Below are 18645 nucleotides of genomic sequence, written 5' to 3' on the forward strand. Positions count from 1 at the left end.
GCCTGACCCATTTCTGAGATAAGGAAAAAAAAAGTTGAATTTTAGCTTTTTTACTTGATCTATGGCTCAATGGCCCCAAAATTTTCCTGGAGAATCTTATCTGGTAAATACATGTTGTATACACTCACAAAGTTTTATGTATGTACATCAGGCTTTGCAGAGGGGCAATTCCACGGTAACTGACTTTACACGGAAGGATTTTCATGAAATTGTTTACGTTGTAGTTTTGTGAATGAAAGCACCTGGGGCTTGTAATTAGCATTGATGAATGAGTTCATGAGAATGTCAATGAAGTTATAGGTGGTAAGTTTTTCTCTCAAACTGCATTTCTTATCACATAGCAAGTGAAAATGTGTCGGTAAGGCCAAAAAAAAAAAATTGTTGCATTGGCGTAACATGAGATTTTCAAATAGGGTCGGTCGGGCGGATTTTTTTTTTATCTTTTTTTTAAAATTTTTCTTTGCTACCTGCATTTTACGTGTAAAACTCGTGCTCAGCTCGGTAAACAGTTACAACTGCTGCACCGAATGTGCTGTGTTCATCTATTCTACAAATCATTTATGAGGCCGATATTACTGGAATTATACCCCTTCACAGAATTTAAAGATGTTGAAATCCCTATCCTGAATGTTTTCACTTCATATTTTACTATTTTGACTTAGATAAGATAGATGCAAATTGACCCATATGTACGATCTTTTCATCGCACACGGCGATCTCTATTACAGTCCCACATATACAGATTCGTGTAAGTTCTCCACACAAGAAACCTACGGTAAAACTGTGCACAATACATCGCAGTCTGAATGCTACGTATACACTGAATAAATCTTGTTAGAGTACGTGTCCGTGTTGGAAACAGATGACGTACTGATCAAGGAAGGCTTATGCGAGGCGCTAGATCTCTCCCTCGTACATCCGATATTCCCAGAGCTGTTTCCACTTCCGGGTTTGTGCGATCGCGATCGCAATCAACAAGATATTTGATATCGATAGCAAAAAAATAATAAACTAGAAATGTCGCTTTGGCGACTGGTATGCCTCCGCCATAATGCATGATTTTCCCAATAGGTCTAGATAGTACATGTGGACAATGTGTGATTACATTTTCACAAAATTGGCAAAATATTGAAATGACAAGTTTGTCACAAATGTGTTGAATGTTCACCTTCCTTGACCTAGGTTTAATTGGATGAATAGGAGAGCATGTATCTAGGGATTTAAGGACTTTTAAAGGGAAGGTAAACCCAAAGAGCAATGTGGATTGAGTGAAAGCAGCAACATTAGTAGAACACATCACTGAAAGTTTGAGAAAAATCGGACAATCGATGCAAAAGTTATGATTTTTTAAAGTTTTGGTGTTGGAACCGCTGGATGAGGAGACTACTAGAGGATATGACGTATGAGTGGACAACAATACAAAGAAAATATAAAGGATATTCAACAAAAATTCATTTTTCTAGAATTATGAAAGAGCAGTGGACCAACCACTTTCAGAAAGCAGGGGGAATAATTGCTACCCTTAACATATGTCAATATCAAGTTGATGGAAATTGTAATTTTCATGAAAAATGGATTTTGTTGTATTTTCTTTATATTTTCTTGATATTGTAGTCCACTCATACGTCATATCCTCTAGTAGTCTCCTCACCCAGGGGTTCCAACACCAAAACTTTAAAAATCCATAACTTTTGCATCGATTGTCCGATTTTCTTCAAACTTTCACTGATGTGTTCTACTAATGTTGCTGCTTTCACTCAATCCACATTGTTCTTGGGGTTTATCTTCCCTTTAACTCGACTTTGACCCATTTATACATTTAGGCATTCAGTAATTTTCAAGGTACAGGTGTGGAGAAAAAGTGCAATTTCTGAATTGAATAGTAAATTGTTACCATTTTCATCTGGCCCTTGACCCTAAAATTGATAAGATAATCACTTTCAGGTAGAACATGCATAATATGTACTAAGTTTCAAGATAACTTGAGCCACTTCCGAGATATGGAGGAAAAAGTTAGTTCAGCACTTTCACTTGATCTTTGACCTTTTGACCTTTGAGGCAAAAAAAGAAGAAAAAAAAACTTTCCAGAGAATTTCTATTAGGTTACACATGTATGCATACACCAAGTGTAAAAAAAAATAACCCTGCTGGCATTGCATGATAGGAGGGAAATAGCAAAATTTTGAAGTGTTGCACTTGACCTTTGACCCCTGACCTTTGACCCCATGAACCTCATGAACCCCATGAAATATACTATGTTCCATGAAGATACCTTGAACAATTTTCCAAGGTATGGAGAAAAAAAAAAAGAAGTTTTAATATTTTTACTTGACCTTTTGACCTTTGACCTTTGACCTCATGACCCAAACTTTCACCAGAGAATCTTGATTGGGTAATACATGTATACACTAAGTTTCAAGAAAATATCTTCACGTATTCAATAGATATGGTGGAAATAGTGAAATTTTATGTATTTGACCCTGACCTTTTGACCTTTGACCTTTGACCTCATGACCCAAACTTTCACCAGAGAATCTTAATTGGGTAATACATGTATACACTAAGTTTCAAGAAAATATCTTCAGGCATTCAATAGATATGGTGGAAAGAGTGAAATTTTATGTATTTGACCTTGACCTTTTGACCTTTGACCTTGAGCATGTGCACCCAAAAGTTGATAGGCACAACTTCACCCCCAATACACATACATGCCAAGTTTCATTAGGATACCTCAACAGGTTTCGATAGTTACCTTGTCCACAAAATTCATTAAGGACGGACGGAAGGACGGACGGACGGACGGAAGGACGGACGGACGGACGGACGGACGGACAACCCGAAAACATAATGCCTCCGGCACCACTTCGTGGCGGAGGCATAAAAAACATGGGGTCGGCGGAATTTTTAGGGTCGGGCGGGTTACGCCAATGCAACAATTTTTTTTTTTTGGCCTAACTGACGTTACGGAAAAAGGACATGGGAAATTATGGTGTAGATTTAAATGGAAATATCTCATGTCCCTGACTTCTAAACTTTATGTGTGTAATATGGCAATATACCTAGGTTCTTAGGAACAGGTGTGCAAAATAATGTGCACTTTAGATATTTCCTTTTAGCACCATGCCAATTTCAGTGAAGGCATGACGGTAACTGACGTTACGTAACTGACATTACGCTTACATTTGCCATAGGGTTTACACATGCAAAATCATGATGGGAATAGTTTTGTGATATTTCATAATTCTTACCTTTCAGAGTGATTTGTTTGATATGGAATCATACCCTGGTTCATCAACTACAAATACCCATATGAAATGAAACATTAGTCCATTTTCTTTGTGTTCTATGAAAACTTAAAGGGATCGTATAGTTTTGGTTGAGACCTAATTTCAGGTTTCTGACATTTTTTGTGAGATAATGAGAAACCTCTTATGAAATATGAAAGAGCGTGTAATTCTATGAGGAATTCAATGTTTATTTGATGAAAATTGGTTATGAAGTGGCTGAGATTTCCAAAAAAGAGCGATTCTAATAAAGTGTGGGACCCACACTTTTATTACGATCGCTTTGTTTTACTTTCTTTTGGATGTTTCAGTCATTCCAAACCCGATTTTCATCAAATAAACTTTGAATTGCTCTTAAAACGGTATGCCGTGTACTATATCATCAGTGTTTTCTTGGTATCTCGCAAAAAGTTAAAAGCCCAATTCTCATCTCCACCAATACTGTACCATCCCTTTACAGGTAAACATGACAGTAAATGACTTTACACATACTTTTGCTATGGGGTTTACAGAGAACTAATTTATTTAACAGGTTATTATACTGCTGCAGTATACCAGTAACAATCCCAGGCATTTACTTAGCAACAAATTGAAACAAATTGAAACAAAATTTAAAGACACAAATGGGGTGGGGCCCTTAGGGGCAAGCTCCCCCCCCCCCCCCATGCCACAGCACAGCTGAGCAAAAATAATGTACATGTAAATGCACCAGAGGATATTTCTTGACATTTGTCTTCAGATTGAATGCTTATTCAACAGTTATGATTACACAGAGCCATTTAGATTCAGCAGTTCCAAGTATAAATATTGACATTTTATAACTAAGGGTTTTCTGTGGTTTTTTTTTTTTTTATGAATAGGAAAGTGTCTATTTAGAGTGCCCCACCCATAATACCCTGCAGTACTACACAAAACACAGATATTTGTATGTGAAAAAAAGAAAAAAAAATCTTTCAGGTCATGGGGAAAAAACACATATCAACTCATAAATATGCATAAATATTTATGAAATCTACTGTGATATATTTCTTCTTCTTTTCTTTATTTTACTCCTACTCCTTCAAGGCATTGTTAGGGCCACAAATTGAAAAAAAAAAAAATGATCTCCATCATCAATTGATTTAAATGAATAGTGTTACATTTTTAATATTTTTTCTGTGAAGAAGAAACATTGTGCTTTTTTGGTCAAAAGGGCATTATTGGTTTATTCCTTGCTTGAAGTAATATAATTGTTTTTCTTTTCACTGGTATATCAAGGCATGCAAATACATCCCAGATACCAAGAATTAGGACTTTGCAACAATAGAATTCTACGATAAACCAATCTTCCTGTTCATAATTATCATGTATTACAAAATGTCCCTGCATGAATGAAATAAAGTAATCAACAAATATGAACATTTTTTTTTAAACCCTAGAATCACCTTTCACTTTGAGCAACATCAGTGTTTTCAAAAAGTAATGACAGTACATGTACATGCCCTTATGTACCATAATACGAGATGTGCCATATTAACTAAACCAAACATTTAAGTGCAAGCGAAGAAATCTGTGCATTTGCCTTGAGGTAGAAACTTCACTAAGCTTCTAGAAAAAAAGAAAAATGCTAGCAAAAGCAATCATTAGTAAAGATTATGAAACTGTTGGTATACAGCTGTACACAAGCTTTTTAATAGAAAAAGGTGGTTACCATGCAACCACTTCATTGATTAGGCCTACAAACTTTGGTAGCTTATCATCCCGTAGGACTGTGAATGTACTGTATAGTAATTTGAGTGCATATACTGCATGTGGTAAACCTAAACTTCCAGATGATTTACATAAACCTTAAAGGGAAGGCAAACCCAAATAACAATGTGGATTGAGTGAAAGCAGCAACATTAGTAGAACACATCAGTGAAAGTTTTAGGAAAATCGGACAATCGATGCAAAAGTTATGAATTTTTAAAGTTTTGGTGTTTCAACCGCTGGATGAGGAGACTACTAGAGGTTATGACGTATGAGTGGACCACAATACAAAGAAAATATAAAGGAAATTCAACAAAAATTCACTTTTCTAGCATTATGAAAGAGCATTTGAATAACCGCATTCAAAAAGCAGAGGGAATAATTCCTACCCTTAACATATGTCAGTATCAAGTTGATGGAATTTGTAATTTTCAAGAAAAATGAATTTTTGTGGAATTTTCTTTATATTTACTTTATAATGTTGTCCACTCATACGTCATAACGTCTAGTAGTCTCCTCATCCAGCGGTTCCAACACCAAAACGTTAAATATTCATAACTTTTGCATCGATTGTCCGATTTTCTTCAAACTTTCACTGATGTGTTTTACTTATGTTGCTGCTTTCACTCAATCCACATCGTTATTTGGGTTTGCCTTCCCTTTAAACTTATGCTGAACCGAAAATCAAAAGCTCAAGCCAAAAAAAAAAAAATTATAATAAATAAATTATTTAACTTTAACTACAAGAAAAAAATATATATCCATGGACATACCATGGTGATAACATCATTCCCTATCAAAGGGATTTCTGCTCTTGTTGATAACCTGTGACTTCCCAGATGAATTGAAATGGCCTAAAGTCAAAAAATTTCCCTCAGTTATAATTACTGTCATGGTAACTGATGTTACATACTGGTATATGATGTTTCGGTAACTGACGTTACACGTTTTGCAGTGTTCATTTTGACCCTCCAGTATGCCAAGTATCCTTATTTCTGGTATTGAAAGGAAGGCGTATGGGCATACGTTAGAAATCCCAAGTTACATCATACAGCTCACTTTCTTTGATGAATAAAGTTAAAAATTCCTTGTTTTTGGTAACTGACGTTACATCCATCATTGTCTAACTAATCAAAAGTTTTTATCAAATTCTTTAAAGCAACTGGCAGCTTTTTTTTTCTATCATGTGGTAAAAGACTTGTCTGGTAACTGCATACATATAAAAGATTGTTGTTTAGAGTACTAGTAAAGTGGATGTACAGAGAGTAAGTTGTGTGACAATACAATCTTCCTTACCATCGAGTAAGACCCCGTTTACAGTGCGAGGCTCGGCCGCGGCCGAGCCCACCTTCATTTCAGTGTAAACGCGCAAAAGGCCAAATGCGAGGCCAAAATTGGCCTCGCATTTGGCCACGCTCTGGAGGTGGTCTCACCTGCCGCCGAGCCCGGCCTTTTCTCAGTGTAAACGCAAACTGGGCCAAATGCGCGGCCAATTTTAGTCTGGCTTCCAAACCCTCTGCCTGTACTATTTCGCTATTCAGGATACTAACCCCCTCAACATCGAAAACTAGTATAGTTTAAGGTGGTTTTGTCCTGCAAAGGATTTTTTCCTTCGGCAAAGGCCTTTGCCCGAACGGCGACTTTGTCGCCACGGAATTCAGTTGGCAAAGGGTCTGAAAACCAGACAATACCAAATTGCGTTTGTTTACAAGCAGAGCGCCACTACGACAAAATATTGAAAGGTTTGAATCAAAAGCGCGGCGGAGCCCGGCAGTGTAAACGGACAAAATTGCGGGGCTCAGCCTCGCAATTGAGGCTGGGCTTGGCCGCGGCTCGGCCCAGTCCCGCACTGTAAACGGGATCTTATAGGCATATTTTGACAGCCATTTTGAAAATCAAAATGGCCGCTTTTATTGAAAGACATATGATTCTTAAAACTTCAACTCACATACTGTCTGAAAATGTATTGTGTTTGAAACAAATATCATTTCGAATTTTCGGCATCTGTGTCCTATATACCTTGGAATTGCCCAGAGACAGGAGAAAGGGCGAGTTCTTAGAATTTGACCTTGACTTACGACTTTTGGAGAATGCACCCACAAGGTGACAGGCACAGTTTTGTCCACTCATACAAACTATGCTTCACTATCTTTCACTTGGAAAGCACAAATAGTTCTTTATCCTATCTCGGTCACGGGTCGATTTAACTGGCTGCAAACTACAAGTATGCCACCAGAACTGATTTAAACGGTCCTATTTTGACTGACGGATCACTCCAAAGGCTTTGGTGCAGGATATGAATAATCTGAATTACATGTTAAAGATAAGATAAAGTTTTGGTACCTCAAAAGTTTCCCTGAATTTCCTTGTCTTAGTTTGTGTTTCAGGTTAAAGGGGAAGGCTAGTAACTGATCAGTGGGAATCAGTGGAAATGCTGGGAGATGATTGTTCCAATCCTTATGGGATTCATTCAAGAGTTCATTGTATATCTATTGTTGTGTGAAAATGATTTGCTTCAGAACGGTCTCATATTCAAGTAATGTGCAGATTAATGCTCCGTCACTGACCAGGGACGCTAACCTGGAAGCATTAAACTGCACATTACTTGAATATGAGACCATTCTGAAGCAAATCATTTTCACACAACAATAGATATACAATGAACTCTTGAATGAATCCCATAAGGATTGGAACAATCATCTCCCAGCATTTCCACTGATTCCCACTGATCAGTTACTAGCCTTCCCCTTTAAAGTACCTTTCATATAACTAACACTGTGAGACTTACTCGCCCCAAAGTGCTCTCATGTCTTAGTAATCATGCAATAATGGTTTCATACCAGAGCCGCCGCCATATGGCGGCGAGGTAGTACACGTATTGTACGAAACCATTATTGCATGACAACTGCGACCAGCAGCATGCAGCCCCATACGCATAGCTACAATTGTAAATGGGGCTTCGCATTGTAGCATTCAGCATCATGACAGATGTAGTATCGCGGGTAAATATCAACTTATTTCTTCAATTTGAAGACTTACCAGTTAAGTTGAAGTATTGAAAACAGGCTTCGGGCAACGTTTGGTTTTGCCAATAGTCCCTTTCTGTTCGAATTGATGACTGAATAGGACTCTGTCGAGAGGAACCTTGGGAGAGCTACACTGAATTGACGGCCAGCGCATGCGCACACAAACATCTTATCCGTTCATGGATTTGAAATTTGTGTGCATGTGATGGGCGCCAATGCGATGGCCGTAGCATTCAGTGTACGTAGCTCTCCCAAGGTCCTCTCGACTGAGTCAAATTCAGTCATCAATTTGAACAGAAAGGGACTATTGGCAGAACCAAACGTTGCCCGAAGCCTGTTTTCAATACTTCAACTTAATTGGTAAGTCTTCAAATTGAAGAAATTTTTGGATTTTAAGTTGATATTTACCCGCGATACTAAATCTTTCATGATCCTGAATACTACGATGCGACGCCCCATTACGCTATGCGTATGGGGCTGCTGGTCGCAGTTAATTGCATGATTTTACTAAGACATGAGAGCACTTTGGGGCGAGTAAGTCTCACAGTTTCAGTTATATGAAAGGTACTTCAACCTAAAACACAAACTAAGACAAGGAAATTCAGGGAAACTTTTGAGGTACCAAAACTTTATATTATCTTTAATTCTTCATATCGCATAAAGCAAAATATCGTCCCAGAATACATTGCGCAATCAACATCCTGGCTTTTATGCAGTCAGCTTAACTTCCAGTTATCGCCAACGCGTTACGTACGCAATGCACTGCACCGCAATGCACTGCACGCCAACGCACAGTTTCACTTGCATCGGTAGCGTCTGCTCAACATCGGTCACGCAAATTTTACCTTTTCAGCGAGTGTCTTTCTAAAAGCTATTAATCATGGATGATCGCGAAAGATTCAAGAACTATTGCTCCCTACACCTGCCCCGCTGCCCCCGGCAAACTAGAGGCCCATTGCACTGCTGCTAGTGCTGAGTACACAGTTGCAACTGCTGCACTGAATGTGCCGTGTTCATCTATTCTTCAGATCATTTATGAGGCTGACATTACTGAAACTATACCCCTTCACAGAATTCAGAGATGTTGAAATCCCTAATCTGAATGTTTCCACTTCATATTTTACTATTTTGACTTAGATAAAATAGTTGAAAATTGACCCATGTGTACGATCTTTTCATCGCACGCGACGATCTCCATTACAGTCCCACATATACAGATTTGTGTAAGTTCTCCACACAAGAAGCCTATGGCAAAATTGTACACGATGAATAAGTGTGTGGGACGCTAGCCGCGCCGCTGCACGCAGCGTGCATGCATGCATAATAGCGCACGGAGCGATAGCTGCAACCGGAAGTGGGGTTGACTGCAAATCGCTCCAAAATACGCCGATTAAATTAGTGCGCCACCAACGTTGGTTCTTTTATAGCTATATGCGATATGGAGAATTAGCGTTAATCAAGCTAGATTTTCACCCTAAGAACATTTGAGCATGCTTTAATTACTTTCAGGCAAACATTTCCTCCTAAAATGTTAAATTATGTTAAAATCATATAAAGATGTGTGTGAAATGTTGAATGTGGATGTCGTAATTGCACAAACTTTTCATTCATACAATGAAAAGTATAGTGAGGTGCCCGCACCTCGTCAGGGGCCCGAATACCGTCACCCCGCTTAAAATTGTTATAGGCGCACTAAACAAAAATTTATGCCCGGGACTGTATTCAGTACGCTTGAAACTTGGCAGGGCTACCACAACCAAGCAAATTGTGGTGAAAACCGAACAGTTTTTCGCGAAAATCTGAAATTTTAATCGGAATACGTGTTAAAAGTATCACCACTGTCCCTGCACGCATCTTTTACGTGTATGTCTATTATGGGAGCATCACGGTCACCCGCGCACGTCTTTTATGTGCTTTGTCTATGGGAGCGAGGGTGACGAGTTGCGGGCCCCTTCCTTAGCGCACAACTTTTTCAGTGATCAGTGAACTTGTGATTCCATTGGAATTTTCAGCATTTTTCCTGTATGTGAGTTGCATTTCAAAGAATTTCAGTGGTGAAATGTGATTCAAATATACGCAAACATTAACTATGACGAGGTGCGAGTCACCCAAGTATACTCATGCTATTGGGAAAACATTACATCATCTGTAAACAGAATAAATTCTCTACAACATAGACCATTAAATCATGTTGGGACACAAGAACATGTTGTGTGAAGAAATAAGGTAGTATTATGTACTGGCCATCAACAATGCATGTCTGCGAACTACAAAATGCCTGGAGAGTAGAGGCATGGCTTGGCCTATGTGACAGAGCTACCACAGTTGAGGCATGCCGTCTGCAAAATCTATTATGGATGGCTGGACAACCAGCAAACATAATGCCTGCCGTGACACTTAGCAACAAAGTAAAAAAAAAAAAAAAAAAAAAAAAAAAAGAAGAAGAAGAAGAAGAAGAAGAAAAAGGAGGCTTACCTTTGGGTGTTCTTTGACTGGTATAGCAACTTTGACACAAAGTTTGATAGGTTTCCCAGAGCTGACATCGATCAATTTGGCATCAACTCTGTTGTCTTTGAAGTCCCCTGCTTCATCAACCTTCTTTTCTGTTCCATTTTCAACCCTCTTGATTTCTACATAAATGAAAACATGTACAGTTATTTCTTTAGCAAATAGAGAGATTAATGGCCACATACTGCCACAATTACTCTGTATGTTAATGTTGGGCATAGAAAGAGCATAGGCTAGGACTACATTCTATCAACTAACTGTACTAAGCATACGTAATTAGAGATCTATGGAATTTTCTAACTTGGTTAACATCCCAAATTCCAGACACACTGGCCTAGAAAGGCTCTATGCCCACTGCGGTTCGCACTGCCACTGTCCATGAGCGATGACATCATGTCTCGCTCAGCACACCACACGCACCATGCTGTTTAGGGGTCTGGCTAACTCGGACCACGGGACAAATCAAACCACCTGTCGAAGATGGGCCGAGTTGTCCCACTGGTTGCTTGGTATGCACGGCTCAAGTTTTTTTTTTTTAGATTATCAAACATAACACTAGAAACAAGTAAAACTGATATTTCATCCTCTAATAATTTAGTCATGTGAAAATTAATATTCTCACCTTTCTCTTCCATGCAGTTTGTGATGAAAACAACTCATAAATTAATGAGAAAAAGCATATATTTTTGGTATTTTCCATCTGGTGATCCAACGAGAGTACTAGCGATGAGTCGCTAGCGTGCAGCTTGCACATGTTACAATGCACCTGCATATCAGACCCACACGAATGGTTGTGCTGGCATGCTCTCAGGTTCTCAATCAAGCACCCATGCACACCCCACAACACATGCAATTCACAATTCGCCAGTTATTACTCTCATAGGGTCGCCATCGGACAGTCGTTTTGTCACTGCTGAGCTGCCTTATTTTCTCTAATTTTTCAAAACACACCCATCATTAAATGGATCGACCCAATGCTGTAAATGCCAAAGTTCAAAATGATATGTGATTTAACTACTCTCCCTTCAAAAAATATTGCCTCCCCCCTATGAAAAAATGGACATGCCCAACCCTGTCGCGTGAGCACACTCTACACGTAGTGTGTGTGTGTGTGTGTGTCAAACAAAACGCAGTACCGAATTCTCGCTATCGCCAATGACATAAAAAGTACCCGGATGTGGCTTTTTCGTCAAGATTTAGTGCACTTGGTAGCAAGGGCACTTCCGGCGCGGAGCATAATTTGCACAACGCTAGCGTGCGCGTACGTGTACCTTACCTATAGCACTGCGCTGACCACGGATACTAGTACAGTAGGCGGCTGTACCGCCCGAGCCAGCGAGTGGCCAGGCCTGTCATACTCGTACACTATAGTCGAGTCCCCGCCGCCCAGTACATGTAGGTGCCGGCGGCCGGCCTTGCATTAGCATGCACCACTGCACGCAGCGCATAAGCTAACACATACCGGTACAGCGTACTGCTTGATCATGCGATCGATGTGCACATCACAGATCAGTCATCTCTGCATACGCTGAAAATATGCTGGAAAATATTCACCCACTTGGATATCGTCATAGAATGCCCATCTTTTTTTCATTTGTTCTCTGTCGAAATGTCGCGAACACAATCGGGAACGAACAGTGATCTCGTATTTATCCTGTCTCCGAAGCAACTTCTTCCAAGTAAGTGCAGTACGTACAATGTACGTAGGCACTAGGCCTACTACCTAGTGCTATGCTACTACTAAGTCGCGTGTGCACGTACTGCACTGTGGAGTTACCCGCAAACTTCACCCACACGGCCACGTCACGTCTCGCATGCCAGTAAGGGTCCTATTTCTGCAGATTTTTTTCATTTATTGTCGTGCAAACAACACATGGCAGCTTCGCAGCAACAACCAATAGTCGTATTAACAGCAATTTCTTAAGAATTGAGAAATTTCAAATCATATTAAAGCTGTAATTCAAGTCGAGAAAACAGGAAGTACACGTAGAATACGGTCGGTTGTGTGTGTAAATAGCATTAGTCACGTATCACGCGCGTACGAACGGAAGTGACTTTGCTACCAGACTATCCCATAATGCACCGTAAATGACGCTTAAATCAACATCCGGGTACTTTTTACGTCATTGGCGATAGTGAGAATTCAAACACACGTACATGTCCATTAAGTTCTTGCCGGCGACACAGACATTTTTCACTGTGACGGAAGGAAATATTTGTTACTTTCGCTCAATGCAAAAAAAAGAGTCATACACATGAAAAAATAAAGTACAAGAGGGACAAACAGCGACAGGTGCATGAACGTAAAAGGGCAATTGTGCACTTTACGGCCCTATATTATCGATGCGAGATTTTACCCTAATCGAGCAGTGCGTGCGAATTTGTGTACCTATCAAGCGCCGTGGGTTCGACAGCATATGTTCCTGTACTGGGCTGTGTGCATCTGTGTGAGATTTCGTGTTGGAATGCAATGTGTGTATAGTAAACTTGTGTCAATGTGAGTGTGCATAATGAAAGCACTTATGGTACACCACATGATTGCTCTAACGCCCTTCCGCGCATTGGCACACAACGGACAGCAACCAGGGATTGGTAAACTGTTCTCCTTCATTCATGATTTTAAATGAATGAACGCTGCATTTAATATTACCTCTAGCTGGGGATCAATAATTAACCTATCACAGAGGACATTATGTCCACTGCCTTGGTGAAATTATTGTGAAATAATGAAAAAATCCAAAATCTCATCCCAATTCATCAGTTTGTTGTGTTTATACAGTTGTGTCTACACAGTTACCGATTTGCTTGCCTGATCGGCCCTGACCAGACGCCGTGCAAAGCAATCACTCGTGTACAGCAACAGGGCTGTGTATCACACACACAAGCCTTGCCCGCGTGGGTGGTTTGCGCGATTTGTGATGGGGTCGGTATGGATGATGGAGGCATAAGAATATTCACGTTTGTTCTGGCTAGCCAGGATGTTTAGAAATGAAAGCTATTGTATCACAGACTTACTGCCAACTTTCTCACATATTGCGCCACGATCATGATGATCAATGATCATGGCAATTCAGTGTGATGTAAACATTACAAATTTAAAGCTCGATAATCCTGTAGCAGAGAGCAAAGGCATGCAATATCGCGATCGCACACTGTTTGATGTGTCAGCTACCACGCAGCGCAGGGTCGCAGCTAGAAGCGCAGTGAGTGAGGCGGCAAGGGCTTTTAGTGACCTTATCACTTGTCAAACAGCGTTCCATACAGCAAGTTGCTGTCATTCAGTGCGCAGTGGGTCATGGGGTATCACCTTGGCATAAAGGGGAATGAGGTAAGTTTACCAATAATATAGGGTTGTAAAGTGTACAATTGCCCGTAAATGAATGAGTGGCAACTTCATGGTAATGGCGACGTAATGGTCATGATGGTAGGTGACGTTAGATACAAGACTAGACACAGTGCCTAAATCTAGAGTAAAAACCCCAATTTTCGGCCGGCCTCCACAATCCGGACACTATCATTTATCACAAGCCAGCAAATTGTACTGTCACAACAAATGTGTATCACATCGTTTCACATACTGGCACACTCATTTACCACCAAGTGCCCGAGTTACCTCCAAAAATCCATCTAAAATCCAAAGTTTTGCTGTTAAAAATGCAGAATCGCCGCATCTTTTCCAAAGCGCACATGAATTGGGTCCCGTGTAAAGAATCAGGGTCGCTGAAAAAGCGCTAAAAATTGAAAAATCATGTCGTTCTGTTGCGAGATTTTTTGCTTATCGCAAGCTCAGACTAATTAGAGTGTGATGGTATCCTCAAAAACACAAAAGAAAAACAAAATCTCTGTACATGCCGATGCAGTGAATAAATGTACAGGGGCTGAATGCATATGCAGAGTCACCAAAATTTGGACACAAAAGGGCGCCGCAACGTCCCCAATGCAACCCTGCGCCAACTAGGTATGGTGTGCGCTCATTTTTCAGTGGCCTTGTATGCGTATTGACATTGTGCGCGTATCCGAATTTTGGAGAGGCTGTTCGAATTTTGGGGAATTGACAAGGTGATATTTCAGGATTCTGTGAAATTTTATGATGTATTTACTGAAATTTTAACAAAATCAATATTGGGAAAAAATAGGTTGATATATCTAACATACATTATTATAAATATAGTTTTGTACAGTATTATTTGAGTTGAACAAATATTGCAAAAATATTGCGTCTGACGGTGTGTGATACACATTTCTACTAAACCCCTTGAACACGGCCACACAACAAAACTGTTGAAAATTTCTACATTCTTATCACAAATTTTATGAATCACTCATGTGAATTGAGATGCTTGGACTATGAGCATGGTACTAGTATATCAGTCCATAGTGAGCCCTCACGAAACATACACTGAGCAAAAAGTCCAATCTTAACCCGCAATGCTGTGATCATCGCTGGGTGATTCAAATAAACCTTTCCCAGCTTTGAACGATGCAAATTGCGCTGCTAGAGTTTGTACACCCGCACGGTCGACAGCGCCCCCTTTGTCCATCATTTTGCAGTGCTGCGCCAACATTTCGAATCATTTCTGCGATTTCTACGATTTCTGCAGCATACAGGATTAAAAAAGGTGTCATTTTTGGTAAGTTGTGAAATATGTCAATATCGATAGCTGAAGAGGTCAAGGGTAGCTATAGAAACTACTCTAGATCTGTAAGATTACGACGTGTCCGGCGGTACAGCCCTGTTGCGACTTGTGTACAGCGACAGGGCTGTGTATAGACTACTAGAAAGTCTCGTTATAAATTTACTCTGACTAACTGTTAGACTATAGCAGTATAGATAGCGTTCGTCATTCAGCACTAGATGGCGCTCTCGCGCATGTACATTGTTTTCTACACACGCAGTGTGCTCCATTTCTGAGCCCATTCGCGAAGATTGCTAGCTGTAGCAGTTATGACAGGGGTGCATTGATATCATTCTTTTCAAAAGTAATACGGCTGTACTGCAAACAACATGTTCGAATCACAAACCCGAACTACTTTTGCCATCCTGTATGTGGGTTTTGCGCCTGCTACCTACCGCTAGTACTCGTAGCCCAAGGAGGACGATCTATTCGGCATGCCAAGTCGAAATTTCGCACTTATTTGTCGTGACCTTCAGTGTATTTTGTACTTAATCCACATTGCGCGAAATATGGTAGTATCGAAACTTCACTTTTTACATTTGAAATTGAAATGTTTTCTGATTTTTTGAAAGGAAAATTTATCGAGCGCATGTTAGCGCATGTGGTAAGAATGGTACACGAAATGGACCTTGCAATGCCTGTTTCAGTGAAATTGGCTGCCCGATCGCAGCCTGTGAAGAGCTTCGCGGTTGCTGCCGCGGGAGTCGCTATGGCTTATGGGTGTTGTGTGATTTGCGACTGCCCGTGGACGCCACGCGCTGGCTCAGTTCTCTACTTACGATGATCGGCGAATCGAAGCCCGCTAGAGCCGCTAGCGGCCGCTCGCTACCACAATGGGAAAATCGTGAACGCGAAAAGTTATTAAAATGCAAGATTTTTACAAGAAAACGAAAAAACGGGCAACCTCAGAATTCGGAAGTTTTTGTAGATTTTTCGGCTTTCGGCACGCATTGGCTAACAGCACGCTTCTTCTTACCTAACTAACCACTCTCACCCATAATCACAATTCTATTTCTAAACTGCTTTCAAAGGAACTCACCCTACAAGTTTGACAGATATTCCAAAATCCACACATCAAGGTATGTAAAATTCGAAAAAAAACATGTTGATTTTGATATGAATTACTGAGATTTTTCCTTGCTTTGCGCCGTCAGTCTCCCTGCCTCGCACGAGTGCTGTGTTAGTGTGTAGCAATATGAAAGCATGCATGCACTCGCATTGCCGACGGCCGCTACCGCATCGGACACTTCCGAATTCGGAAGTATTGAGCGCGCTCTATGGCAGGCTTTGGCCAGGACTGCCGATATCGGAAAACTTTCGAATTCTGAGGTTGCCCGAACTGTGTCTAAAATCTATATTACGTAGAAACCCTGATCAATCTACGGATAAATGATCTCATTTCATGGCTTGGTGTACATCTGATTTTCATATAAAAAACGCTAGTATACTAGACCTATAACGTTAGACGTCTAGATCTATCTCAAGTAAACTAACATTAGATTCTGGGTATTTCTAGACTCAATACAATAACGTTAACTTGTTAGAGCTAGAGTTCTAACGTTAGAAATCTAAGTTAGTTTTTAGGCCTGTTACACACTTAAGGCTAGCAAATTATTGCTTAGTAAGATTATCAATATCATCATGACCATTACGCATTAGGATACTTTCAAATTCTTAGCACCTAACATGAACAGGTTATTGTTATAGACTAGAACTAGCTATCGAGATCTAGAGCGGTTCCATGAAGAGTGTCGGCAATTAAAGACTGATTCAGTGATTGTCATCAATCATGTCAGATATAACGTGACCTAGGAAACATGACCGGAAACGGCGTGTATTATCACAACCATTGTCTTTACATGTGTTTCAACGTACGTAATAAGCCATTCTTACAACACCCACTTCAATTCATGTTGTACGGATGATGACATTCATTTACCTTCGTTAAGTAGTCGCGTGGCATGTACAAAAGATGGATCTATACATTCTCTTTCCGCTATGAGCTCTTTCAGAGTCTCAGTGTCTTCTTGTTTTGGCTCTACTACTTCCATTTCAGCAGAAAAATACTAATTGCTCTTGATAATTCCTACACAGCTGCCGCGTGCCTAACTGCCGAGTGCCGTATTTGCATGCTCCGTAGTTTGTGAGTCTCTAACTGTTAGGCACTTCAATTTCTTGTAAAAATGTTTCGTGAAAGTATATCATTTTGGAACATATTTTCAGAAAACTTTAAGAAAAAAATTTGAATACCGCATTCATGATATTTTCATATGATTTTTGGCAAAAAATGAAAGGTTTGGCTCAATACGGATAACATTTTTGTAACATGTAAATTCCTTCAGCAGTGAATCAAAATGTGTACAGATAGGGATAGGAAGCGCCAAATATGACATTTAGTTTCCCGATACAAATTTCGATTTACCGGATCATAATCCTATTATACACTAGTAGTAGCTAGTGTCGTGAGACATCATGTCCCTTTCGGTATGCATGACCTAGAGTAGCGGACCCAGTTTGCGGCAGGTTAAGGCCTTTTCAAGGGTATTTAGTAGTATTCTGGTAAAATGGGCAACAGAAATAATTTTTATTATTATTATTATTAATATTATTATTATCATTATCATTATTATCATTAATATTATCATTATTATTATTATTATTATTATTATCATTATTATTATTATTATTGTTATTATCATTATTATTATTATTATTATCATTATTATTAATATTATTATTATTATTATTATTATTATTATTATTATTATTATTATTATTATTATTATTATTGCAGAGACTCCAACCCCAAGAACTTTCTGATCTGGAGATTCTCCCGCCTGAAACTCCTAGCAAACGGGAGACCCAAGTTTATGTGTGCGAAGTTCCTAGGGTTGTAGATGCTCTTTGGTGCTATCTAAGGCTTATTTTTGCAACATACGATAGCAATAAGTAAGAAATCCTATACCAACGGGAGACATTGAGCCATGCAGGGCGGGAGAAATTTAATCTCAAACGGGAGAACGGGAGATTTTGCAAAAATGGGTTTTCGGCGGGAGATCTCCCGTCGAAAACGGGAGAGTTGGAGTCTCTGTTATTGGAAGAGGTATGAAAGGCCTCTTGACACTGCATCACAATTTTGTATGGTGGACAATTACCCTAGTCATAATAATCAATTTTATGCAGAAAATTTGCAACCACCAAGAGGCAGGGGGGTCCAGTTTGCAGCACCCCACACAAAAATGTCCCCTGATTTCTTCAAACATTAAAATTTTGCAAAAACCAAATATTTTTTGATGGTCCAACTAGTTTTCAGCTTGTTAGAACACTTTATTTGGATTCATTATCTTACCTTCACGATTTCATAGTCTTTTTCAAGATTGCATGTATTTCATTAATTTCCACCCATTTTGACATGTAAAATAG

General features: G+C 39.7%; 1 protein-coding gene across 4 annotated transcripts in view; it reads right to left on the minus strand.

The window, feature by feature from the left end:
- LOC140233637 (KH domain-containing, RNA-binding, signal transduction-associated protein 2-like) overlaps positions 1-17362 on the minus strand; it is a 58470-nt gene extending 41108 nt beyond the window's left edge. For all 4 annotated transcript variants that reach the window (XM_072313743.1, XM_072313741.1, XM_072313742.1 and 1 more), the window contains exons 1-2: positions 17162-17362; positions 10514-10668 (exon numbers count right to left, since the gene is read on the minus strand). In XM_072313743.1, coding sequence (XP_072169844.1) covers positions 10514-10668; positions 17162-17273 — 267 coding nt within the window. In that variant the 5' untranslated portion in view covers positions 17274-17362. The remainder of the gene's footprint in view (positions 1-10513; positions 10669-17161) is intronic.
- Positions 17363-18645: the final 1283 nt, after the last annotated feature.

The sequence above is a fragment of the Diadema setosum genome, chromosome 10 (assembly GCF_964275005.1).
Source record: "Diadema setosum chromosome 10, eeDiaSeto1, whole genome shotgun sequence".
In the NCBI taxonomy this organism is placed as follows: domain Eukaryota; kingdom Metazoa; phylum Echinodermata; class Echinoidea; order Diadematoida; family Diadematidae; genus Diadema; species Diadema setosum.